The sequence below is a fragment of the Amblyraja radiata genome, chromosome 8 (genome assembly GCF_010909765.2).
Source record: "Amblyraja radiata isolate CabotCenter1 chromosome 8, sAmbRad1.1.pri, whole genome shotgun sequence".
Lineage (NCBI taxonomy): Eukaryota > Metazoa > Chordata > Chondrichthyes > Rajiformes > Rajidae > Amblyraja > Amblyraja radiata.
This window is the reverse complement of record NC_045963.1, coordinates 42,095,716-42,122,676: the sequence shown is the minus strand read 5'-3', so window position 1 is coordinate 42,122,676 and position 26,961 is coordinate 42,095,716. Positions and strand designations below refer to the sequence as shown.

Here is a 26,961-nt window from a genome sequence, read left to right as displayed (position 1 = left end):
TCAACGATGGGACTTTCGACATATCACCAGCAGCCCTGAGTTTCCGCAGTCCAACGGACTCGCCGAACGGGCCGTCCGAAGCGCAGAACTAATGGAGCGTTCTTATCTTGCAAAATCAGGCGTCTACCTGGACCTGCTCAATTTAAGGAACATTGCCAGGGATCCCATACTGGGTTCTCCAACCCAACGACTGATGTCTTGTCAAACCCGTTCTGCCCTGCCTGTACCCCAGCAGCTTTTGCAGCCACATGTCCGGTCACCTCCCATGGTTCAGAAACAACTACAATTAAAGCGTGATGCACAAAAACGATTTTTTGACAAGTCCTGCAAGCTACTTAAACCTCTCTCCAGTGGCCTCCAGACCAACAAGGGCTATGGCCGTCTGGGTCACATCTACAGTCCTGCTAAAGAAACGCGCTCTTACCTGGTAAGCGCGGACGGGGCCGTTTACAGACGCAACCGTCAACATCTTCCTGTGAAGGAACCACGCCCCGCGGCTCTGTATAAAGTATCCTTTATTGTCATTCAAACTGTCTCCAGTTTGAACAAAATTGCATACCTTTCAGTCATAACAGAAAATAAAATAACAGAACACACAATGAACACAGTTCAACATCCACCAGTGAGTCTACAAGGCACCTCCTCACTGTGATGGAAGGCAAGTCTTAAATTCCTTATCTTTTCCTTCCTTGTTCTCCCTCTGCATTGAGGCGATGCAGGCTTTCGATGTTGGGCCCCCCGCCGGGAGATGGTAAGTCCCATGGCCGAATCCGTGCTCCGCGAATGGACCTGTTCAAACTCCGCGGCCCGGGGCGGTCAAAGCTGCCACCCTTCAGTCCAGCGGACGAAGCTGTTGTTGCGGAAGCTCCCGAGAATTGTTCACCAACCTGGGACCTGGGAGCTCCCAGCGTTGTCGTCCACTGGGCCCGCGACCGAAGCCTCCGAGGCTCCGAAGTCGGGCCTCCGTAGCGCCACCACAACCCCAAAGTCAGCCAGCTTCGCAATGGTAATTCCTGGCTCTGCCTCCGAAGCCTCGAGGTCGGTCCCAGTTGGTGGCCTCCAGCACCGCGATTAGGCCTCAGCGCAAACGGAGATGGGGATACGACAAAGAAAAGGTCGCATCCCCCCCCGAAGGTAGAGACTAAAAACAAGTTTCTCCCACCCCCCCACACATACATAACTAAAAACAAACTAAAACATACGTCCAACAGGACAAAAGAAAACAAAAAAAAAGACAGACGGACTGCAGGCGAGCCGCAGGTGCTTGGGCAGCGCCGCCACTTCCAGAGGTCTCGCATTTTGTATACTCTCCCACTACCAGGCCGACTACTCAACAACCAGAAACTGTCGCCCGCAGCCTCTCCACAGCGTTCAGCTCGCCTATTTCACCAACCCCTCGGTGGGTCTCCGGTGCTGCCCCCGGTCTTTTCCCCAGTCCCCTCCCCAGTCACTTCACCGGTGAAAGGAGGAGACACGGATTTATACCGTACACGCGCCGGACGTGTAACCATCTATACTTTCCCCATATGCGTTATTAGCGTTTTTGCTACTGTATCATTCAGCCACCATGTATCCATACTTTATTTTGTTTCCACAAGGAAAAATGGATATTGGTTATTTCTTACTAACCAATTATAGTGCTTGTTAGTACTCTGCAGTTTATATTATCAGAGGTTTGCTTAAGTCAGTCTGAGTAGCTGCTAGTTACTGTAACACCTTGCAGATGGATGCTGTAAGAGTAGCGATGTTACAAAATCTACCTTCAGCGGCGCTGCAGATGTGCCACTGGCTGTGTGTGCAATTCCAGAGCCTTTGAGGGGGGCGGGATTAAAATGCAGGTTTGTATTGCTTGTCGGAAAGGGAATTTCCTTCGGGCTGCTAGTTGATGAAGAAAAATCGATCTGACTTCCGTTCCCGTTTTTTTAATTAAATCGCTGGACAATTTCATTAAATTGGATTAAAATAAAAAACGACCTCTAATGCCCTCAACGTCACGGATCGCAATATCAGGACAAAACAAACGGTAAGTCGTTTATTTTACAGGACATTCTTAATGAGAAAGTAGTGGGCAGAAAGGCAGGTCATGCATGGTATGAAGAGATAATTGTAGTTTACAATTCCAAAATTGAAAAGGTGAGGAAAAGCAAGGTGTACAGAGTTGCTTATTGGTTACAATCTGAGGAGTATGATGATGCTACTGATTATGATATGCCAATGTACCAGCTAGCAACTGATCTTCTCCATAAAGACTTGGTCTATTGCTAGAAATTGTAATTTATTTACCTATCTGTTACGGACTTACAGCATATAATACAATAATATTAAAATTCTGATCTTGAGAATATCACATTTTTGAATTTTCAAGGCAGTCTGGGTGTTTATTACCATTTCCGTCACAACAGTCAATTTTGTAATTAGCTACAATTAGGTAGCTAACTACTAATATGCTTTAATTTCAGGTCATCCAAGTAAGATGTTTTATATTTGTTTCAGAATGCTTCAATCTATAATAACTGAAAATTTCATTCAGTTCTCTTAATTTTTAAGAAAGTTATGGGCTTTTGACTGTCCTGGATCACAGCATTTGTGTTACGTCAATGGAAATGCAATAGGGAACACGATGCTAATTTACGAGTATGAAAATGGCCATAACGTTTTTAATACTGAAGATATGAAAGTGAATTAGGTGTCAAATTAAAGGTATTTTTATGCTTTATCTGATGGGATAAATTACAGGCTTGATTTTTAAAATCTCAAAATTTTGTAACATTGCTAGTAAGAGTACTTTAATAAACATGTGTTGTACCTTGACGTGTGCACGACTCTACTCATTACATTTTCTAAGATTAATTCTTTACTTGGGAAGCACACGCTGAGTCCGCCAATATTGGGAATGTTCTTGGCGGTTCCTCCGCAGTCAAATTGTGTATCAGTCCACCACCATTCATATCTGGAGGAGCCAAGGCCACAGAGGTTTCATCTGATTCACTGGTTGGGGGATAACTCATGGCTGCCTCTTGCATGTTAACATGCTTCTCGTTCCATCATGGGTATTGACATTCCCACCATCAAAGGCAACGCTGTTTTAAAAAAATGTAGACGGCATCATTAATGACCACACCATTGGGAAGAAGCTATAGGAGTCTGAAAACCTTGACATCCAGGTTCAGGAACGACTTCTTCCTAACATTCATCAGGCTATTGAACACTACAAATGCCAACTAAACTCCAAACTGTCTTGGTTCCACTAGGGACTTTGTTTTGTCCAATATTGTTTGTTTTTTAAATTATTAAACTTTTTTTGTTATCTATTGAGTCTCAATAGATAACGTAAGAGTTAGCACTCTTGACTCTTTAATTTGTACACTATTGACTTTGGTTTTGCACTGTTGTGGATACCTAGTGTTACAGATATTCATTTATTATATTACGATTATATATTATCACTGGTTATGTCCAAGTTAAGCAGCAGCAAAGAATTTCATTGGCTCTGTTTTCGGTACAATGACAATTAAACATTCTTGGCTCCCGATTCCCATAAACATAAAACATGTGAAAACAGGGACAGTTAACATTTGAGGACGAGGAACCCTTTTTATTTCAGATTTCTAGCATCTGCATTTTAGTAAAGGTGGTGCGAAGGAATAGGTGACGTTTCGGGTTAAGACCCTTCCTCAGACTGAGTCTTTGAGGTGAAGGTGGGACTTTGCTTCCATAGAAAGTGTTCAGTCCTACCATATGGATTTCCTACAGGTAGATACACAAGTTCCAGGTGAAATACCATCAGTTAATCATCAGCTGCAGCCTCCATTTGCCGGTTGACTCCTTTAACCACTTCGGTCAGTGGGGAAGATATTGACCCCCTCAAGATAATGTGGGGGTCATTATCTTGAGGCGGGGGGAAGGTCTCTTCCCCCCCCCTCCCCCACCCAATAGTACATTTGGTCCCCATTGTTTCACATACAACTCAAAAATGTTCCTTTTCAAGTCCTCAGAGCCTCCCGACAACTCTGTAATATCAGTCACTGAGAAAATTGTTGGAAGGTCCTACACGTGGGTCAATCCTCAGAAAACACCTGGCTCTGACAGTGCACTAACTGCATTCGGGAAACCCACATAGCTGGTTTTTGCAGACATCTTTATCCTCTCACAATCAAAGGTTTAAAAGGTAATACTGCTTTAAAAGGACATTGTTCACAATACCAGTGTCCAAGAAGAGCAAGGTGACATGCCTCAATGACTATTGACCGGTGGCACTAACTTCTGTGGTAATAAAAGTATTTAAGGAAATGCCTGACCCGCTGATGTCCTCCACAACTTTGTGTTGTGTGTGTTAGCTCAATGTACACAGCAGGCTCTTCATGTGAAGCCAGGTCAATTTATTTTCCATTCAATACACTCATGATAATTTTCCCAAGAGATCACTGGACATTGACTAGCAGCAAAGACTATACCTGATCCTCTCGAATTTCCCCTACCCTCTCACCAGCTCCTCGCCCCACCATCAATTAAATGCCGTTTGCTTGTGCCTCACATTTTGGAAATTTCCAGCGACTTTCTAATAATATTGATTGATTGAATTCAAATATATTTATATAATTCAAATAAATATTTAAAACTTCTTAACCAGTTCTAAAAGACACGTTTACAGGTTTTTTACAACACTATGCAATACAAATATTTGAAACAGCAAATTAATATTAAAAATAATTTTTAATCAAAAGATTTTACCTTTACAACTTAAGGACCAAACTTAGTAATTCTAAAATATTTTTTTCTAATGAATACTGAATGAAGGTCTTGGACTTGCCGACTTTCCACTGCCCAAGTCAGTACCATTTTGATTGCTTAATTTCTTAGTGTGAACGTGGCCTATAATTTAATATCACGTTAAACAAATGGTTCCGACAGGCCAATTCCTTCATCACTTCTTCAGCACATCAGAAGCAGCAAAATCCACTCATCTGTACAATGAAGTACACAATACTATGGTACTTCCTCTATATAATCTGCCATATCGCTGCTGTGTGATATGGTGTGGTCCTGTGTAAAGTCGTCAAGCTGCAAGAAAGCAAGAAATAAGAGTTATAAAAATGAAAAATCAATGCAAAGCAAAATACAGATACCCACAGTTGATGGAACCTTTGACAGCATCATATTGCTTTCCTGTACATCTGGTCTCATTTGCTGTTCTCCTGCAGAGAGCAAGGGTAGAGATAAAACAAGTGCTGGAATAACTCAGCGGATCAGGCAGCATCTCTGGAGAACATGGAAAGGTGACGTTCGAGTCAGGATCCTTCTTTAACCTGTCTGAAGAAGGGTCCCAACCCAAAACCTCATCTATCCGTGTTATTGGGAGATGCAGCTGACATGCTGAGTTACTTCAGTACTTTATCTTTTTTTGTAAACCAGCATCTGCACTTCCTAGTATCCGCAAGGCTAGAGGTCCTTCTTTGTCGCACCACCACCTTCCACATTCAAAAGACCATTCTACCACTTTCAACAAAATTCCACCACAAATCTTTCTCTGCCTTTTGAGCATTACTGAGAAATAGTTCCCTTTGTTCATTCCCACATCTCCGCCAACTGTAACTTGACTGATGCAACACCCAGCCTGGTATTTCTTCTGACAGGCAGCAACTCTGGAGAGAAGGAATGGGTGACGTTTCAGGTCAAGACCTTTCTTCAGTTATTTCTTCTCTTTGCACCACCCAAGAACACAAACTGATCATTCATATTTAGTTTTGTTTAAAGATACAGCTTGGAAACAAGCCCTTTTCCATTCTGAATATCTGAAGCAAAAAATGCTGAAAATACACAACAGGTCAGGCAGCATTTGTGGAAAGAGAAACAGAATCAACATTTCAATTTTAAGACTGAGATTGACAAATACTTGATTAGTAAAGTTGTCAATGGTTATGGGGAGTAGGTAGGAGAATGCAGTTGAGAGGGGAAGAGAAGCCATGATTAAATGCTGGAGTAGACTCGATGGTCCGAATGACACAATTCTAATCTTATGACATATGAACTTACAAAAGGCCCCTCAACAGGATTGACAATTAAAGTTGCCCGACTGTTGACTGTTTTTACCATTTTCTGTAAAACAGTAGTTTATAACATATTAAAACTTCAAAAGGTGTTCAAACCTTATCACCGGTACAAAAATCTTCCCCTTCTACCGAAATGTCCTCTTCAATCTCCTCACCAATGCTCAATTCGCTCTTGGTTTTATCTGAACGTTGACTGCCACTGAAACAAAGACATTTGTATTCATGACATAAACCTCATCACAAAACTTTTTTTACAAAATGTGATACATTTGCATAATATTTTTTAATTATAAAAATTCAGTGCATAATAAATAGGAGTAGAGGAACTTTAGATGGTGAGGAGTCCCCAGTCTCCATCAATGGTATGGATGTGCAGATTACCAAGGAGTACAAATACCTTGGAGTGTACCTGGACAGTAAACTGGACTGGTCCAGGAACGCTGCGCCCTGATCAAGAAGGGACAGAGCTGTAGACGTTCTACCAATCGGTGGTAGCAAGTGCCATCTTCTTCGCGGTCGTGTGCTGGGGCAGCAGGGCGAAGGCCGTGGGTGTCAACAGGATTAACAAACTCATCAGGAAGGCTGGTTCCTGATAGGAAGGGGGGGGGGGGGGGTTTGATTCATGGGAGGTGGTCTTGGAGGGGAGGATGCTCCTCAAACTGTGGAGCATCTTGAACAATACAGCTCACCCCCTCCATGACAAGCTAGTCAACCTGAGGAGTACCTTCAGCAACAGACTGGTTCAGACAAGATGCAGTACAGAACACCACAGGAGATTCTTCTTAACTATGGCTATCAAACTGTACAATTCCTCCCCCTTCTGTCATGGGTTAGACTGACCCCCCCCACCCCCACTCCCACTCCCCCCCCCCCCCCAAAAAAAAATCTTTGCACATCCCCAATCCTTTCCACTTGTCACTTTAATTTCATGTTTCGTGCATCTTATGTTTTATGACTGTTGGCAGATCAATTTCCCTCCTGGGATAAATACAGTTCTATCGTATCGTATCGTTTTTAAAGGCAAGTTGGGCCAAAGGGCCTGTTTCCACACTGCATCACTCCATGACTAACTGCAAGGGCTTAAAATGGAGAAGCAGCATAGATGTTTAAGATACAAAAAAGCTCAGTACTGATCAAACTATTTACTCATCATCACGTGAAAAATCAACATGCATTTTAATTATGCTTCAATGATCAAAATTCCTTTACCTGATGAAATCATCATCATATTCTTCTTCTTCATCGCCTGTTCCAAAGAGATCAGAAAAGAAAATGTGAGTTTTGGGTCTGTCCCACATAGGCGATTTTTCAGGCAACTGCCAGTGACTGTCAAGTTACCGGCAGTCACCAGACACAGACACACACACATCGCTTCCGTCACCAGCCCGTTATGCAGGCGGGGGACAGGGCAAGTGGGGGGAGCGCTGTCTGAGTGAAATTCACAGTGCAAAGCCAATGTGATACAGACACACACTGCGATAAATAGGAAGGTTGGCGCTGTAATTAAGAAGCTAAAAAGCACAGTGTAATGATGTGACCCGGACACACGTTAAGATACAACACATGTTTATTCAATCATTTACAGCATAGGATCTGAGGAATGTTACAGCTCCGATCTGCTACATCTACAGGCTGGCGTAGGCGAGCTCTTGATATTATAAAACCCGTACTAGGCAGAGCTACTACTAACCAGCACTATAATTGGCTAGTATGCAATAGCCAATCTACATCTCTTCTTGTAGAAATAAAGAAACATCGGCGGCTAAGCAATACAAGTGGAATGGTAAGAATATACTAGCAAAGTTACACAAAATCGCCATATCTAACGGCCTACAAACCCGTCTGGCCCTCATGCAGTACAAGACCGCATCACCTCCTTTCGCGGTCGAAAAGACCAGGGGGGGGGGGGGGGGGAGTGGGGAAACAACAGGCGACCCGACAGGCATGGAAGGAGACGAGAAAGGCGAGCCAGGCGCCAAACGACGCGGGGAGACCGCGGTAGGAACGACGATTGGTGGTGGGGGAGCTGGACCGACTGTGGGAGTGAGCATAAGACGCGGGGCATCAGGATATGGAGTCACAGGACGCGGTTCCTTCACCGGAAGGATGTGTTGACGGTTGCGTCTGTAGAGTCCACTTCGACCAGATATGAACGTGGTTCTTTGGCAGGACCAGTCGTGCGTGGCCCTTGTCGGTTTGCAGACGAACCACTTGACCACCGGCAAGAGTTTAAGTGGCTTGCTGGACTTGTCGAAGAACTGCTTCTGCGTATCATGTTTAATTTGTAGCTGTTTCTGAACCACAGGTGGGGAACGAACTTGTGGCTGCAACAACTGCTGGGAGACAGGCTGGGGAGCACAGGTTTGGCGAGACATCAGTCGTTGGGCTGGAGAACCTAGTACGGGATCCCGTGCAATGTTCTGTAGATTGAGTAGGTCCAGGTATACGTCAGATTTGGCAAGGTATGATCGTTCCACGAGTTGTTTAGCACTCCGAACGGCGCGTTCGGCGAGTCCGTTGAACTGCGGGAACTCGGGACTGCTGGTAACGTGTTGAAAGTCCCATCGTTTAGCAAAGTTTTTAAAGGCTTGGCTGGTGAACTGTCTGCCGTTGTCAGACTGAATACGTGCAGGGGAGCCATGCATGGAGAGGTGCCATTGCAGCTTCTCAATCACTGCCTCCGAAGAAATGGTTTGCAGCAGGTCTATTTCGAACCAGCCCGAGCAAGAGTCAACAAGAACCGGATAGTGTTTCCCGTGCCACTCTAAGATGTCGGCGGCTAACGAGGACCACGGGAGAGGAGGGACTGGTTGCGGCAGTAAAGGCTGCTTCTGCTGATGAGGCGTCAGGCTTTTGCAGACAGCGCACGTTTCGGTTCTTTCGCATATGTATTTGGTCATACCGGGCCAGTAAAACATGCTTTGCGCCCTTTGGAGGGTTGCCTCCATGCCGGGGTGGTCCCTGAGGTTGTTGTTATAGTATTTGTCCCGGAGGGCAGCAGGGACCACTGCCTTGTGGTCCTTGACGATGATTCCGTCCTGTAGCACTAGTTCGTCACGAACCAGGAAGTAGGGGCATATTTCGAGCGGGGTGTTGGACTGTTTGTCGGGCCAACTGCGTCGGATGACTGTATACAGCAATTGTAAAGTCTCATCAGCAGCCGTGTGTTCAGCTACGCTGCTTAAACGATCTGTTGGCATAAACGAGAAACTTCATGACTGAGAATTCGTCCTGTTGGGAGAGTTGTTGTTCATTGGTTCTGTGCGGGGCTCTGGACAGCGTGTCAGCTATGTACATGTCTTTACCTTTCTTATAGACGATGTTGAAATCAAAGCGCTGCAGCTGCATCGTCATTCGCTGTAGTCGTGCTGGGGCAGTGTGGATCGGTTTGTTCAAAATGGTGACCAGCGGCTGGTGGTCAGTCTCGATGGTCACGGTTTTACCAAATATTAAGTCCTTGAATTTAATGCAGGCGAAAATCACTGCGAGCAGTTCCTTTTCTGGGCGTAGCGCTGTTCGGTGTCAGTTAGTGTACGGGATGCATATGACACGGGCTTGGAATTGCTGTCAGTTGTGGCCTGCAGGTACACTGCGCCTAGCCCGTACTGGGATGCATCGCAGGTGAGCGTTACTGGTAACTCCAGATCGAAATAGGAGAGTGTAGGTGCGCTAGCCAGCTGCTGTTTGAGAGCGTCGAAAGTCCTTTGGTGCTGCGGGTACCAGGACCATGCCGCGTCCTTGCGTGTCAGTTCTCGCAGGAGGGCCGATGTCGCTGAGGTTGGGAATAAATTTACCCAGGTAGTTAACCATGTTGAGGAATCGTTGTAAACTCACGGCATCAGTAGGAACCGGCAGTTCGTTGATAGCCGCAGTTTTCAGCAGATCTGGTCTGAGACCGTTGCTGGCAAAAACATGTCCGACGTAAGTGACCTCAGGAACTCGAAACCTGCACTTTAGTGGATTGAGTTTAAGCTGAATGTTTTTGGCACGGTCAAGTAGTTTCTTCAGATTGGCGTCATGTTCAGCCAGGTCGCGACCATAGACGAGAATATCATCAACAATGATAGCGCACGGGTACTCTGCAAACAATTGTTCCATAGTGCGCTGGAAGACTTCACTGGCGGAGTTGATGCCGAAAGGCATACTTAGAAATTTGAAGCGGCCAAAGTGTGTGCCGAATGTAGTGAGGTTGGGCGAGTCTGGGTTTAGTTGAATCTGCCAAAAGGAGCTTTTGGCATCCAGGACTGAGAATACTGCTGCGTTGCCAATCTGTGCAGCGACATCTTCTGTGGTTCGCATTGGGTAATGTGGGCGCTTGATGGCAGTGTTAAGATCTCTCGGGTTGATGCAGATACGGATCTCCTCTTTGTTTTTTTTAGTTGCAACGACCATGGTGGAAACCCAGTCGGACGGGTCAGTTACTTCAGCAATAACACCCATTGAGACCATGCGTTTGAGTTCAGCATGTATTCTGTCACACATGGCACGTGGGACATGATGTGGTGTTCGGACCACGGGTGTGACTTTAAGATCAACAGTAATGAGATATTTGCTAGGCAACTTGCCAAGCTCATCATTAAACAGGTCTTTGTATTGAGAGAGTAGTTGCTGAGTGGGCTCATCAGTGAGGTAAAGTTTGTGGACAGCGCGTCCAAAGTACTGAATTTGCTTTAACAATGTAAAACTGTAGGTGCAGGCTTGTCCTTGAAGCATTAGGAGTCACACGGGAACGACAGCATCAAGCAAAATGGTTTAATTTCTTACAGAAATTGCAAGCTTTTCCGTAGGCAACACAGAACTGACAACCCTTAGCATGAAAATAGTTACAATTCTGACAGCGAACAGCAGACTCGGTAGGGCGTTTGCGAGATAAGTTTGTAAGATTAACGCTGTGTTGCTGGTGGGGACTGAAAGGCATTGGATCAGTGTGGGGAGACGTTATCTCGGAAATATGGCAGGCATATTCAGCTTGGTCAAAGGATAATTCAGTGTTTCGAAGAAGCTCAGTTCTCAGCTTGCTATCAAGCATTCCACCTACCAGTTTATCACGTACGAGCTCATCATGTAAATCACAAAATCGACAGCGTGCTGCTATGTGCTTCAGGTTCGCTGATAAAAATTGTTCAATAGGCTCATCGACCTGTTGTAAACGAGCATAGAACTTGGTTCTTTCAATAATATGGTTTGAAGGCATATTATACAGGTCTCTGAACTTTCTTAGCAAAATCACAGGGTCGTCAATTGTGTCTGCAGGTATACAGACCTGACCGTTGTTTATCCAAAACAGAAGGAGCAAAAGTGAAGTTGTCGGCACGATTCATTGGCTCAGGTCCCGCAAGATTGAGAAAAACAGATGCACACACTTCTGGGGGGTCATTCTGATGAACGATGCGAGCGACAGATGGCACAATGGGCTAAGTGTTTGGCTGGCAACCTGAAGGTGGCCGGTTCGAATCCTGCTTGGAGTGTGTACTGTCATTGTGTCCTTGGGCAAGACACTTCACCTACCTTTTCCTGGGACTAGAGACGGAAATTAGCTACTGATTGGCTACAATCTCGCATATTTACATGCAAATGTTCATTAATATGCACTGTCCCTATAGACAAATTATTATTATTATTATTATTATAATGAGTGTAGTCATAATGAATGCAAAAAGACGCCATTCGTCAGCAATGTCTGAATCAAAGATCAAAGGGCTTGGGCGGCGACACGAATTAGTCATAACGGAGATAATAAAGCCACAAACTAATCAAAATATAAAACCCAATAAACTTGAAGGGAGTGGGTAAGACTTACTGTCAAATGATGTGACCCAAACACGTTAAGATACAACATGTTTATTAAATCACTTACAGCATAGGATCTGCAGTACATTACAGCTGCTACATCTACTGGCTGGCGTAGGCGAGCTCTTGATATTATAAAGTACGTACTAGGCGGAACTACTACTAACAAGCACTATAATTGGCTAGCATGCAATAGCCAATCTACACACAGCGTACAGTAAGTCCTTTAAAAGAGATGGGGGGGGGGGGGGAAAGAGGGGGAGAAGGAGCGCAGACAGCTTTTAAGAAGCCAGAGATACATGGCTGTAATGCTCGGCGGACATTAACATTACCAGTTATCCTTGGTTCTGAAAACTACGGCTTACGTTTTTTTCCCCCAATGAGCCAATGAAATTCACCAGTCAGCACCGGCCACAACCTACGAGAACCTAAGAGAACCTTTGACCTCCTGGCAACCCACTAGAAGTTCCTGGCGACCCACCTACGGCATGAGAATTCTCGCTACTCTCCATGGCGGCTTCATTCTAGTCGCCGCTAATTTTTCAACATGTTACAAAATATTTACGGCGGCCATAATGATGCCGCGACTAGTTCTCAGAATGCGGGAACTCCTCACGACCATGGAGGCGACTCCCCGGCAATCACCCACGAACATGTGGCGATCATGTGGCGACTGCATAGTCTCCTGCAGTCACCGAAAAAGTCGCCTAAGTGGGACAGGCCCATTATGGGGGAAAAAAAAGTTTGCCTGCAGTAATCAGACTCTATCCCCTTCTCCAGAACGAGAGTGCAAACAATCCAAATTTTTGGGATAAATAAAATGAATCAAAGGATGTTATATAAAATAAACTAAAACACGTTCAGTTTATTCAGTAAAGTCACCTTTCACAAGAAAGCATGCTTGTATGTTTAAAATTATTCAGCTAGGGCAAATAATGGATTTTTAACTAACCTTTTAAATCAGCTTCTTTTAACGTAGGTTCTTTTGCCAGCGTCCCCAGGCATGCTGTGAGAGGAGGGGCATCTGAAAGTGACGTCAGGCCACTCACTGATTTACTTTTCAGATCAGTCCGCCTACATGTTTAAAAAAAACTTTTAAAAACTTGGGTGTTGGAGAATCTTAGGCCATCACAAAATGTATAAGAAATGCAGAAATTAGAAAGTCTTATTTCATAATAAAGTTCCACACAACACCTATACAAATTAATCTGTAAATGGGCCAGACTAGATATCAAGACCAGGTCATGATTAACTTAAAATGTAATCTGAACCAACTGCATAATCCATTTACAACTCATTATATATAAGAAAGAACTGTAGATGCTGGTTTAAATCGAAGGTAGACACAAAATGCTGGAGTAACTCAGCGGGTGAGGCAGCATCTCTGGAGAGAAGAAATAGGCGACGTTTCGGGTCGACCCGAAACGTCACCCATTCCTTCTCTCCAGAGATGTTGCCTCACCCGCTGAGATACTCCAGCATTTTGTGTCTACATCTCATTATAGTTCTAAACAAATAGTTGGTTAATCTCAAGGTTTGTATTTGAAAGAGTACATTGAAAGGAATTGTGGTATAATGGTTAAATTCAAGGCCAGGATGAATGATTCAAAGGGACGTTCAAAGCTCACTGCATAGCTGGCAAATTTAAAACTAATTAATTGGATTATTTGAAATGTAAAGCTATTTTCTGGAATAGCGACTGTTAAATTAAAAATATGCTGAAAAATAACAATTTTCTCACTAACATTCTTCAATCTGTTGCATTTACCCCATTGTGTGACATCACTGGTTAACTGGTCTCTGAATTAAGACATGGAAAGCATTCATTTTTATCAACATGCTGTTCAAAAACCACGATATGAATGAGATGAGATAGATCATGCCGCATGGCCCCAAGCACAAGATTTGGACACAGCAAGAGCAGTTCCAGCCCAGACAACCAAGTAAAGTTCACGTGAACATCCCGACTGACCCAAAAAGTGGGAGATACATACAATACAATACAATACAATTCAATTTATTGTCATTTGGACCCCGTGAGGTCCAAACGAAATGCCGTTTCTGCAGCCATACATTACAACAAATAGACCCAAGACACAGCATATTTTACATAAACATCCATCACATTGCTGTGATGGAAGGCCAAAAAAACTTCTCTCTCCACTGCACTCTCCCCCCCCATGTCAGAGTCAAAGTCAAAGCCCCCGGCGGGCGATGGCGAATTGTCCCGTGGCCATTAAACCACGCCGGGTAATGCAAGTTCGCGCACCGGGTCTTGGTGTTAGAGCCCCCGGTGCGCGCTCGCAGCCCGCCGCCATTCCAAGCCGCGCGGGGCGGTGCTGTAAGGCCCCGCTCCAGGAGCTCTTCAACCCCGCAACTCGGGCGGGAGAAGTCGCCGTTGCGGAAGCCCCAAAAAGCGGTCTCCCTCCAGGGACCCGCGGGCTCCCGGTGCCGCCGTCCGCCAAACCCGCAGTTGCAGCCACCGAATCTCCGGGGGTCGGGCCGCAGCAGCGTCCACCACAGCTCCACCCGCTCTGGACTCGGCCAGCTCCGCGACGGTGAGGTGAGTGTCGGCACTGGAGCCCCCGGTTTTCCTGTTGGAGGCCGCTCCTCGTTGCAGCCCCAACGACAACGGAGACCCGACAAAGAAAAGGTCGGGTCTCCCGTGCAGGGAGAGATTTAAAAGTTTCCCCCTCCCCCCCACACCACCCCCACCCCCCCACACACATACCCCAACAAAAATAACAAAAACTACATTAGAACATAGACATAAAATAATAAAAACGCAGACGGACTGCAGAGGCCGCTGCTGGCGAGAGCCGCGCCGCCCACCGAGATTCTCCATTGGACTGATCACGACACAAATTCTTACTCTCAGACTCGTCCCAGACCCCTCAACCACAAATCCTGGATAGGTTGCCCAGTACCACTACTTACACAGCAATCTAAGTCTTGATAAAAGAGCTCACGGGCCACCTGCAACAAGCTGTGAGAAATGAAATGCAAGAGCTAAACAGACTTCAACGTCCTCAACAAGACCAGTTGCAGGTGCGTCTAATCCAGTTATTATTGCTGTAGGATTTACGCGGATATTGCCAGAACTTGAGGGCCTGAGCTCTAGGGAGAGGTTGGGAAGGCTGGGAATTTTTCCTGGAGTGCAGGAGGCTGAGGGGTTAATTTTAGAGATGTATAAAACCGTGAGGGGAATAGATTGGGTGAATGCACAGTCTTTAACCCAGGGCAGGAGAATCAGGAACCAAGGGACTTAGTTTTAAGAGAGGGGAAAGAATTAATAGAAACCCGAGGGGCAACTTTTTCAAACAGAGGGTGGTGGTATATGGAACAAGGTGCCAGAGAAGGTAGTTGAGGCAGGTACTATAACAACATTTAAAAGCTATTAGGACTGGTACATGGATAGGAAAGATATGGGCCAAACATGAGCAAGTGGGACTAATGTTGATGAGGCACCTTATCGGCATGGGAAAGCAGGGGAAAAACATTATAAAGATATCATAGACAATCCTATCACTTCCAAAATTATAACAGTCATTAGAAGTAATAACATTTGCGAATTTTTAGAATTTTAAACTTGAAATAATTTAAACCAAACAAAAAGGTTAATGGCTGCGAATTTGCTTTTCCACTATATGGGTCTTCTGTGATCTCACATGCACAAACCAAATAGCACGCATTAGACTTGACTATCCTAAAGTTTAATTTAGAGATACAGCATGGGCAAAGGCCATTCGGCCCACTGAATCCACGCAGACCATCTATTACCATTTCACACTTGTTATCCCAATTTCCTACTCCCTTCACATTTACAAAGGTGAATTAACATAAATACCTGGGTCTTTGGGATGTGGGAGGAAACTGGAGCACCCCGAGGTCATCCACACAGTCACAGGGAGAATGTGGAAACTCCACACAGATCACCCAAAGTCAGGATCAAACCCAGCTCCGTCACTGAAAGGCAGCAGCTCTATCAGTTGCACCACTGTGCTGACCACAGGTAGTTTACCAATTTAGTTTAATTAGGAGTCCTTTTCATTCGTATTTTTTTTTTTTACTAATTATAGCAAAATAGTGAAAACTGAGGAGTCAAGAATGATTCCAATTTGCTTAGGATTCATGAAGTTCAAATATCATCCTATCTGCAAATGTTGTGTGACCTGATTTTCAGTAGTTAGTACAAAGATATGTTATTCCTTTTTACTTTCCACTTTCAGATTACTCAATTCTTTACCTTGATTGAGTTATTGTACAAATATGAATCAGATGGTACTTACACTTGCTGTTTGCTATGTTTTTACTATCTGACGCATGCAACCCTGAAACATTATTTCTCTGGGAAGGACTGACACCACAGTAGTTAATTAACAGAGCAAATGGCAGTGAAATAGAGGAGAAAATAAAACATTCATGATGAGTCAGTTTGAAGAAGGGACTCGACCCAAAACGTCACCCATTCCTTCTCTCCAGAGATACTGCCTGGCCAGCTGAGTTACTCCAGCATTTTGTGTCTACCTTCGATTTAAACCAGCATTTGCAGTTCTTTCCTACACATAATGAGTCAATTACTTCAAGATATCTACAGCAGCAGTTAAGCTTTGTAAACTACAAAATAAACACCCTACTAATCAGAACTAAATTGTTGGAAATAGATTTTCCAATTCCCCCTTGTAAAGGCTTGAAGATTTGCAGTATAAAAATAGGCTACTGCTATCAAATTTAAGAGTTTATTACTTATTTTAACCTTATATACTTTTAAAAGTGTGAGTATGAGTGTGAGTGTGAGTGTGTGTGTGTGTGTGTGTGTGTGTGTGTGTGTGTGTGTGTGTGTGTGTGTATGTGTGATTTTGCATGTGAAACGTATCTCCTCAAAAACCAGACGCCGAAACGGGAAAATTTTTACATATTTCAATAGAGATTTTCCTCGTGAATTTAGAAATCCACTTCTCTGTACATTTGATACATTATTTTCCTGACTTTTCTAATTAAAATTGTTGACCAATCTGACATTTAAAAAAAAAATCTGACCGCTGCCCAGCTGCTGACGTTACAATAACAGTGAAATTTTTACATCTTCTGGTAGAAATTTTCGTTATGATTTCAAAAATCCAATCCTCTATCGATTTGGTCAATTATTTCCCGAGATATTTACTAAAATTTATAGCCAAACTGATATTTTTTTTAAATATTAAGGTTGCCCAGCTGCTGACCTCACAATGCCTTTGCACCTGGCCCAACTGCCTCCTGGCCCCGCCCGGCCATGCGCCCCACACCTGCCTCCTGGCCCCGCCTCCCAGGTTGTTGATTCCATTGTTTATCATTGAATTGAATTGAATTATTTCTCACTTAACATCACTAATTCTTAACATTAACTTTTAATTTCAAAGACAGTTTTTGAAAAATAAATTTGCTGTCTTCATTGACAGCTTAGATGTATGTGTGTGTGTAGCTGCTGACCTCACAATGCCTTTGCACCTGGCCCAACTGCCTCCTGGCCCCGCCCGACCTTGCCCTCCCACCTGCATCCTGGCCCCGCCCCCCAGGTCATCTCTCTCCACTCTCTCTCCCCCCCTTGCCCTCCCCACCTAAACCCCCTTCCCCTCCACCCCATCCCCTCCCCACCCTCCTCCCCACCTCCCCCTCTCAGCCCCCCTCTCTCTCCTCCCATCTCTCACCCCTTCTCCCCCACCCTCCCTCTCCTCCTCCCCCCTCTCCCTCTGTCTCTTGCCCTTCTGTCTCTGCCCCTTTCGCTCTGTCTCTCCCCATTATCTCTCTGCCCTCACTCTCTACCCCCCACTCTAGACGCGCCAAGGGGGGTAGTTAGCGTGTGTGATGGGTCTGCACTTGGTCTAGTATCCAATAAAACCAGAATAATTCTGAAGTACGTAGCACCAAAGAAGAAAAGGTAATCTTTTCACAGGAATACATAGCATTTCCCATCAGAACTTTTACTACAGGTACTATCGCAACGTTTAAGAAACATTTAGACAGGTACTTGGATAGGACAGGTTTAGAGGGATATGGGCCATACGCAAGCAGGTGGGACTAGTGCAAATGGGACATGTTGGTCTGTGTGGGCAAGTTGGGCCGAAGGGCCTGTTCCACGCTGTATTACTCTATGATTCTACCAAGTTGAAGTCTCAGAGTATAACACGAGCTGGAGGTGGTGCTGTACAGTTATGATCAGCTACGCATCACCCCAAACATGTTAGGATTTCCGGTCTCGGAAGCAATTTCCCCCTCCACTTTTTCACCAGTCAAAAGCAATGTTACATGAACTTGCAGAGGTAACGGTTGGTGACTGGGGTGTCAGATATATAGATAACACTGTGGAGTTATGTCGAGCAGAAACGCAGAGTGAAAAGGTTAATGGCGTGAGGAGAGAGAACCTCTGGGATCTATTCAATAGGACTGAAGGAAAAGCTCTTGCTCCCATGGCCCACACCCATTTTGCCTTTCTCATCTCCTTCTACCTATCAGTTCCTGAAAATGGAGGAAACTCAGACATCATGAGAAAAAAAGTTGAAAGGATTCAGCAACCAAACTACCTCATGAAAATTAACTTCCTCTCCATACACCTTTTTTCTACTGTAACAAGTCACATGCATCACTGGGTCTTCACGGGCTCATTATAACTCTCATGCTCATTTCATTTTATTTGCCTAGTGCCATCACCAAATACCACCATCTTATAACCATCTTCAAACCTCTCACATGACAATCATCATTCTTATTCCAACTTCAGCTCCCTTGTTTTTGTCTGTATTTGTGATATTTTCCAGTTCCAATTATTTATTAGATCCGGTTCCAACTGGCCCTGAAATATCAACCTCGCCTTACTTTCTTCACAAATGCTGTCTACCTTTCTGATTGCTTCAGATGTCACCCATCCTTTTAATAGATCACCCCAGTAATTAATGGATTAATCAGAAATTAATCTCTTAGAATAAATGGAGGTCATTTAAGAGTGAGGTGAGAAAAAACCTTTTCACCTAGAGTTGTGAATTTGTGGAATTCCCTGCCACAGAGGGCAGTGGAGGCCAAGTCACTGGATGGATTTAAGAGAGAGTTAGATAGAGCTCTAGGGTCTAGTGGAGTCTAGGGATATGGGGAGAAGGCAGGCACGGGTTATTGATAGGGGACAAAGCATTTCAATGGTTAAGACTTTATACTGAATTTACAATAAATGCAGTTCTCCACTATATGAAAAATTACATATTCTGAATTAAATGGCCAAAGACATGCTTGATACAACATTGTAAAGAGTAGAATTCCTGTAAACCCTTTCGCAATTTCCTCACAGGATTAAATACAATCACCATTCTCCACACTTTGTAAACTTAAGGCCCTGTCCCACTTACGTGTCCTTGGCATGCAAATTACGCGACCTCGTCGTCGCGTTGAGGCGCAGGGGCATCGTGTGGCCGCACGGGGCTGGTCCCACTGAGAACCGCGGAGGGGTATGGAGTTGTGCACCGGATCGCGCGGCGCTCCGAAATTTTGTAGCGAACGAAATCTTCGCGCGCCACCGGCCTGTCGCGTAACTGACGGCCAAAGTGGGACAGGCCCAAGACCCTGACGCGACGCAACGTCACACCTCCAACAGCACCAGAAGCAGGCAAACGATCGCTGATCTCGGCCTGGGGCTCACAGCCGTTGTGGTCCGGATCCGCCCCCACTCCTACTCCCAGAGCGGGGCCAAGATGATTGGAGATAGGACACAAAATGCTGGAGTAACTCAGCGGGACCGGCAGCATCTCTGGAGAGAAGCGATGGATGACGTTTAGGGTCGAGACGCTTCTTCAGACTGAAGAAGAGTCTTGACCTGAAACATCACCCATTGCTTCTCTCCAGAGATGCTGCCGGTCTCGCTGAGTTACTCCTGCATTTTGTGTCCATCTTCAAATGATGTCACACGCTCCAGATGGCTGTGCGGATGCATGATGTTGCGCGCGACCTTCGCGGGACCATCGCGCCTCAACGCGACCACGAGGTCGCGTAATTAGCGTGCCAAGGACACGCAAGTGGGACTGGGGCTTTAAAGGTCATCTAAACCTTTGCCACTCACATCTGAACTCACATTCAGGTCCTGTAACAAAATATATGCAGCTTTCAAGGATTCCGATCAATGAATGGAGAATAGTGTTGTGTCCTATCAGACGGCAATTCTCCGGTCTCAACAAAGGCAAAGCTCATCTTAGTTACCTCACAGGTGGCCTTACGATTTAGTGGTCCCTGCAAGTTAGCCTAAAAGCCCTGTCCCACTGTACAAGTTCATTCAAGAGTTCTCCCGAGTTTACCCTGATTAAATCTCGGAGATTTACGGTAATGGCTGCTCGTAGGTACTCGGGGCTCTTGTGGACATTTTCTAACATGTTGAAAAATCTTCACGAGTCTTCCCGAGCTTACCGCGTTTCCCGAGTACCTGCCGTTAGCATTACGAGCCGCTAAGAGACGTCCCTGAGCTCCGACGTGCCCGCTACATTAATTCTACGTGCTTACGAGTTTTATTTTTTTTTTAAACTCGGGAGAGCACTTGAATGAACTCGTACAGTGGGACAGGGCTTTAAGCATTCTTCTAAAATATCTACTTGTCTTCCGAAACAGGGTTTGAAATGTGGTGTTGCTAATTTAGCTGGCAACTCCATTTTAGCTGACAGTCTGTTTAACCCTTACATTACAGGTCCATTGATCCATCACCTAGATGTTTGCAGATTTATATTGTTACTTGATTTGGCAATGCCTCAGCGTCCAAATTCATTTTTGATGGTCATAGTTTTCTATTACCCATTATATCTCCTCTCTACATTCTGCTTCAGCCACTCTAACCATTCTGCCCCATTTCTTATCCCTCCACACCTCTAATTATAGTTTATACATCATCACCTACACAACCTCTCACAACCTTTGCTGTTGCGTCTTCAGTTGACCAAATCCCAAGGTTAATCTGAAGACTTAATCTGATAATGTTCCAAAGAGTGTATTTGGACATTGTAGGTAAATTCAAAATGTTGTTATATTTAATGTACTTTAGACCGTGCAGACCCATTGGGTCTGTTCCAATGCGCGCTTGCGGGGGGGGGGGGGGGGGGGGGGGCCCCCGCCTGGCAACGAGGAAAGGCATTGTGAGGTCAACAGCTGGGCAAACGTAATATTTTTTTTTAAATGTCAGTTTGATTAAAAATTTTAGTGAATTTCTCTGGAAATAATCGACCAAATTTATAGAGAATTGGATTTTTGAAATCATACGGAAATGTTCTATCATAAGATGTAAAAATTTTAGTTATTGTAACGTCAGCAGCTGGGCAGCGGTCAGATTTTTTAAAGAAAGGTCAGATTGGTCAACAATTTTAATAGAAAAGTCAGTAAAATAATGTACCAAAGGTACAGAGGAGTGGATTTCTAAACTCAAAAAGAAAATCTCTACTGAAATATGTAAAAATTCCCCCGTTTCGGCATCTGGTTTTCGAGGAGATACATTTCACATGCTAAATCACACACACACACATAGTTTTAAAAGTATATAGATATAGATATGATATGCTATCTCTCATCTTACCATCCATAGGTTTTGATTTGTTCAGGGAATGGGTCATCAAAGAATGAATCTTCATCTTCACCAAAATTGCCATCTTTCTCTGGGAGGCTGGTGGATGTGTTAGGCAACAAATCTTGTTTTGGCTCACTGGAAGACTGATTAGCTGCAGTTGTTATATCACATAGGTCTATAGTGGTATCTCCATGACCGGTGTCAATGACCTTTGGAAAAGCAAATACAAGTGTTATAATTTTTAAAAATCGATCAAGCATTGAATGAATTTGATCACATGTATAGTATTATTAAAACAAAAAGGAATGTTGTGAATTAATGATCAGATGGAATTAATCAATCTGAATCAGTAAATAGCATTAATTTATCAAATGTCCTATGCTTTATCACTCCAGGATAACAAGGTAATGCATTAGCAGGTAAATCAAAAATAGTGTAAACGTTCCAAAGGTTAGATTATTGCTACACATATCCAGTAATAAAATACTACATCTTTTAACCTTGTTAGAGATAATTAAATAAATATACACAAGTACAGAGAGAATGTTAGTGAGTGCACAAATAGATTTTCATACAACCTACTGAACTTAAGCTTTTATGGATTAAACTTTAACGAATAGAATAAGGATCATTACTGAATTGAGCATATGATTAATACAATTATATCTGCATGAATGATAGCTTTTCCTTACCTTCAAATCGCCTAATATAAATTTTAGAGCACTTATCAGTTCAAAAATAAAGATCAACTATAATTTAATCCAGTATTATTATGGCTGAAGGCAGTGCTGTATTATCTCAATTTAAAAACATTGTAAGTGAGGAAGGAGTACAGTAGCACACTATACATTTCGTTATTGCTGCCCTACATAACTATAGCATCATTTCAGCACCAATATAATGTACAATAGCATATGTCACACAGACGTTATCACTTGCTAGCTTAGAAATGACTTCCTTGTCAGAGTCAAGAAGCACAATTAAATGTATTATTTTCTGCAAAAGATTAAGCTTTGGAAAAGGTGAGACATAGATAATATCTGCAAAATTAGTGCGGACGAGGCTGTGGGGTATTAAATAACTTTGGAAAGTCAGTGAAGAGTCTTTACATGTAGATAATGATGACTATTGATGCTACGTACAATCATCAATAGCTGGCTATTGGTCTACAGTAGTGCATTAACCATTAGCACAGACCAAGGCAATATCAAAGTGGCACGGAAACTAAACAAAAGTAACTCAGTAACTCCACCGCAAAGCAACCTCTAACTAACAAGTGTTTACACTTATGAGGATTATAACAATAATTTTGTAGTATAAAATGATACTACACTTAGCAGGAGAGAGTAATATTTTCACAAATATATGATGCAGCATCAGACCAATATTAAAGTAATTTACAACATGAAATAAAACACAAAAATTGAAATTCCTAATTTCAATGATGCATTATTGGGATTTCCAAAAGTCATAGCAATCAAATAAAATCTTTAGAGATTGCTGTGTGATTTTTTATTAATTTCCTACTTATTAAGAGACATTTTCAAAGTATTTTGGGAATCTATGTGCCGTATCTGTGCTAAGGGCAATGCTTGCACCAATACAGGCTTGTGCCATCATGCAGTTACCTTCTCACCAGCTTTCTCACCGCTCTCTTTAACTTTACCAGTTCCTTTGTATCTAGGTATCTGAACATGAACATAAAAACAATAATTTAACTAGTGCTACCACTGGCGTGGATCCAGTAACTTCAATTCATTAGCGGAAAGATGAAGGCTTCGGCAGTACATTCGAACCTCATTGAAATTTCTTTCTAAGGAATGTGTTCACATCAAAAAAAGGTCAAAAACTAATTAGAAAGGGTATGAATTGTACATTGTGAATCTAATATTTATACACCAAATGTCATACAGAATCTACTGCAAAGTTACAAGCCATACATTTATTTTTCCACAGATGCTGCCAAGTGTTTCCAGCATTTTCAGATTTACAGCATCTGCAGAATGTTTTATTTTCAGAATACATATGTAGCTAGATTATTACTCCAGATATGAACACAGACAGCAATCAATGCACATTAAACCAAAATACAAAGTAAAACAACAACATATGCCCAGTGGGTTGGTTAGTAAGCACATCAACAGCCATGCCAAGAGTATCTTCAGTTTAAAAATAGGATGAACATTAGAGGACATATTCCGTTTCCAAAGTGGTCACACTGCAAATAAAGCAAGGAATTAAATACTGACCTCTTCATCCTCATCCTCCACAAGAATGCAGGAAAATAAATTTGGAAAGTCAGCGAAAAGTCTTTAAATGTAAATAATGATGACTATTGATACTAATAAACCAACAGCAATATGGACTCCATCAGACAAGAGAATTCAGAATTAATCCTGATTTACGAATATAAAAACTTCTCTGATCGTTTATAATTTTGGATAGTTTCCTCTCAATTACCACCAATCTGACTCTCAAATCTGATTCAGTGTTAGATACCATGTTTTCTTTTCACAATCTATTCAGTAGGGCCTGAGATTATGACGAGACACTTAGAGAAACAGGGTAACCAAGCAGACTTGGCCATGCTATATTGCGACCATATACAGGCAACTAGCATTTTACGCACATCTAATTTGTGGTTTTGAAATAACACGCTCAAATTTACACCTGCTTAAATGTATACGTTTAAATTAATTAATATTTGTATTACATGCTGTTTTTTAGGAGTAACCCCTGCGTAAAACATGTGGTGCCTGTAGTGTACCAATAGGGACACATTACAATTTCTAGGCCTCTCTCCTATCAGGATCAAAAATAACAAAATCAATGACTTACATTCTTAAAAACACAATGAACTAGAATCATGTTTTCCTCTATCCTTGCCCACCTAATATTGCTATGTTCGCTGAAAGTGTATAGGTAGGTTAATCAGTTATGCATTAATACAGATCTTAGTTAATTTTAGGTAATAGTTAGGATAAGTTATTTAGCACTAATGTGTACTAGAGATTCAAAACTCTTCAGACAATGTGTGTTGTCAGGTCGCAGAGCTTTAACCTGTAATTTGAAGTTGTGCCATCTTTAGTCTTTCACACAAAAGTATAACAGTGCATGTATAGGACCATTGCAACTCGGGAAAGCTTAAAATATTTTACACATGACTGCGAAAATTAATTTAATGATCTCCACTGTATGGAAACCACAGCAAGCTCCACATTCTTACCTTGCTGCCTAGGTTCAAAGTTGTTTGCCTCCCTTCTGGAACCTTGCATGCAGATTGTGCCCTACCAGAAATATCTTGAGCCACCTATCATTAAAGCAGATGACACTGGTTGCAAATTATTTTTTTTAAATAAAGCATTGTGCTAACTTTATATCACAAACACATCATTTCTGCTTTCATCAGAATCTTAGCATAACTTTTGAAAATACTGAAATACTGAAGCTACAGCAAAAGACAAGCCAGGACAGAGAGGAGAACAATGAGTGTTTGATTATTGTAGCTTCTTCTTGGGCAATCCCTCAGGATCGAAGGTGATCTGCTTCCCCTCTGGATCTTTGAGTTCTGAGGTAGCTGATGAGGGCAATGTGGGAAAACACAGATACTTCCACGGATGGGGCAAGCAATGGCCGATGAGATCCATGGTGGTGTGCTGCTGCCACTAATTACACAGGCCTAATGTGTGATCCTGATGAGTGGCCATAATACCATGCCTACTCGCCCTCTTCCACAGAGAGTGGTGAATCAGTGGAATTCTCTGCCACAGAAGGTAGTTGAGGCCAGTTCATTGGCTATATTTAAGAGGGAGTTAGATGTGGCCCTTGTGGCTAAAGGGATCAGGGGGTATGGAGAGAAGGCAGGGATGGGATACTGAGTTGGATGATCAGCCATGATCATATCGAATGGCGGTGCAGGCTCGAAGGGCCGAATGGCCTACTCCTGCACCTATTTTCTATGTTTCTATTTTGAGTGTCATGGGCCTGCGATTGCCAGGAGCTGCTGCACATTTTCAAGGAAGCTTTAAACACATCTTGAATCTATGCTCTGTTCACCAGATAATCTACTCTCCGAATTGATTCGCTGTTTCACAAGCAGCCAGCACAAACATTATAACCTCCTATAGCAAGTTAAGTAGTTCTATGGCACCATGAAAAAAAGTAGTTGAGCACTTTACAGGGGTTTTTAAAGAGTTTTATGTTGGCATATTCAAACCCTAGTTACTTAATCTAAAGTCTAGAGAATACTAGCCCACTTCTCGATCTCATGATGAACTTGCCTTGCTTAGAATCAGTCCAATGAATCTTCTTTACACTCTCCAACATAAACACATCCATGTTCTAGTAAGGGGACCAAACCCATATACAGAACTCCAGGAAAAAATGATTAGTGTTGAAACAACTAAAAACAAACTCTTGGAGGAATCAGCGGGTCAGGCAGTATCCATGGGGTGGAATGACAGTTGGTGTTTTCAGTTAAAACCTTTCATCTGGACTTAATACATAGAGGGGAGATGGCCAGTATAAAAAGGAGTCGGGGTGAGGCGAGGCAAGAGATAGGTGGATCAAAGTATCAAGAAGTTGATTGGCAGGTGATAGGGTCAGGTAGGAAAGGAAAAGGTGGAGATAGTGACAGAGGCTAGGTGGTGAAAAAATGAGACACCAAAGAGCTGGTAGGATAGAAATCCATTACTCTTGTTATAATATTCATCTCCAGACTCCTGAGATGCCTCCAATAACCAGAAAGAACATGATTTATTATTCTGTTTATATTTGACATCAACCCACCTTAAATCTAACATTTTTTTTTTGCTCTTATGGATATTGGCATCTCAGGATTTGAGCGATTAATGTTGTAAAATAAAATGCCGTTAAAGTGACACACTGAAATATCACCAGGCTTAAACATCTTAAGTGGAAACTTTGACTGATCTGTTGAAAAGTCAGAAGACTTTGAGAAGTTCAGTATTTCCCCTAGTCAGTTGATTGGCAGGTGAAATAATAAAGTTTAACACCATTACTGAAAATGAAGGAGGGAAAATATTGGGAGAAATTCACTTGTATGGAAGATTGTGCCACTACATTGATGATTATGACATTTGGTGTAGAAGTAAAACTAATAATAGCTTTTATAAAGGCAAACTATAAATAATTGAATTAAAAAAAATAGGGGAAAAGATTGAGGAATAATACATTGAGCAAAGGGAGCCCTTTCTCTGTTCAGAGGAAGAAATAATATTAAAACATGCAATGTTTGTGGGGTCTTCACAAAATAGATGCTATAATAAAGTTTCATCTGGTGGATGGGTATTGGGTGGAGTGAGGAGGGAAAATAAATATGGACATTTAAATTGTGTAGAAACCCAAGGCTGAATGCTTTTATTTAACACACTTTTGTAAATCTGTTTAAAAAATCAAATCCATGGGTTTTATGTGCGATAAAATTCTATGATTCTGTAACACTGTCACCGAGTCCTGATTACCATATAAACTGCACAATTTATATGTATCATTAGAACTGCACATGTACATTGTCTTAGTCATAATTCATGACTGCAG

The 26,961-nt window shown here is 42.9% G+C and overlaps 1 protein-coding gene across 4 annotated transcripts in view; it reads right to left on the bottom strand.

Annotated features, from left to right (window-relative positions):
• Positions 1-4,356: 4,356 nt before the first annotated feature.
• The window catches only part of cep43 (centrosomal protein 43), a 41,833-nt gene continuing 19,228 nt past the window's right edge, over positions 4,357-26,961 (bottom strand). The window contains exons 11-18 of one of the 4 annotated variants that reach the window (XM_033025683.1): positions 24,629-24,712; positions 23,652-23,666; positions 23,031-23,090; positions 21,412-21,611; positions 12,793-12,914; positions 7,260-7,296; positions 6,147-6,249; positions 4,357-5,061 (exon numbers count right to left, since the gene is read on the bottom strand). In XM_033025683.1, the coding sequence (XP_032881574.1) occupies positions 4,987-5,061; positions 6,147-6,249; positions 7,260-7,296; positions 12,793-12,914; positions 21,412-21,611; positions 23,031-23,090; positions 23,652-23,666; positions 24,629-24,712 (696 nt within the window). In that variant the 3' untranslated portion in view covers positions 4,357-4,986. The remainder of the gene's footprint in view (positions 5,062-6,146; positions 6,250-7,259; positions 7,297-12,792; positions 12,915-21,411; positions 21,612-23,030; positions 23,091-23,651; positions 23,667-24,628; positions 24,713-26,961) is intronic. The other 3 variants (XM_033025685.1, XM_033025684.1, XM_033025686.1) reach the window with 3 other exon arrangements.